This window comes from Dendrobium catenatum, unplaced genomic scaffold, assembly GCF_001605985.2.
Source record: "Dendrobium catenatum unplaced genomic scaffold, ASM160598v2 original_scaffold_142016, whole genome shotgun sequence".
NCBI classification, from domain to species: Eukaryota; Viridiplantae; Streptophyta; class Magnoliopsida; order Asparagales; family Orchidaceae; genus Dendrobium; species Dendrobium catenatum.
The window spans coordinates 1-494 of NW_021460447.1; the positions used below are offsets into that span (position 1 = coordinate 1).

The 494-nt window shown below is 40.5% G+C and overlaps 1 protein-coding gene across 1 annotated transcript; it reads right to left on the minus strand.

Annotated features, from left to right (window-relative positions):
• Positions 1-52: 52 nt before the first annotated feature.
• On the minus strand, positions 53-477 carry LOC114578748 (the record flags this gene model as incomplete). Its single annotated transcript, XM_028692182.1, has 2 exons — positions 420-477; positions 53-322 (listed from the first exon to the last, which is right to left on the minus strand). Coding segments are annotated over exons 1-2 (315 nt in total), but the record flags the coding sequence as incomplete, so codon positions are not given.
• Between the last annotated feature and the right edge of the window lie 17 nt (positions 478-494).

Here is a 494-nt window from a genome sequence, read left to right on the forward strand (position 1 = left end):
GCAAATCAGTTCCCCGATGCTCATTTGATGGCTTCCTCAGCCACTCCATAACAAGCTCCTTATCCTTGCCACGCCCAATGAGATCATTTTTAGGCAAAAATCCAGTTTCACGTGTTTTGTAGAAATCAACCTTCTGCTCCTTCTGTTCCTGCTTCGCGCTGTCTAAAAGATGAAGGAAATTAGTAACATCAGCCGAAACTTTATCAAGTTTCTGCACAGCCTTCTCCAGTCGCTTCAAGTTGGGATCAATTTTGAGAACACGTTCGCCAACTTTGAGAATTTTACGGGCACTTTCAAATAGAAAGCTCGTGAACTTTCTTTTCTGATCATATTAGTTAGAAATAGATTATCAAATGAATAAATAAATATATATATTCTTGAGTAGAATCAAATAGGAAGCTCGCGGTGGCGTAACGCACCTTTGTTTCATCCGTGTTTTTGGGGAGCTGTTGTTTAAGCTTCATGTACTCCAACTCATCGAGCACATCATCTGC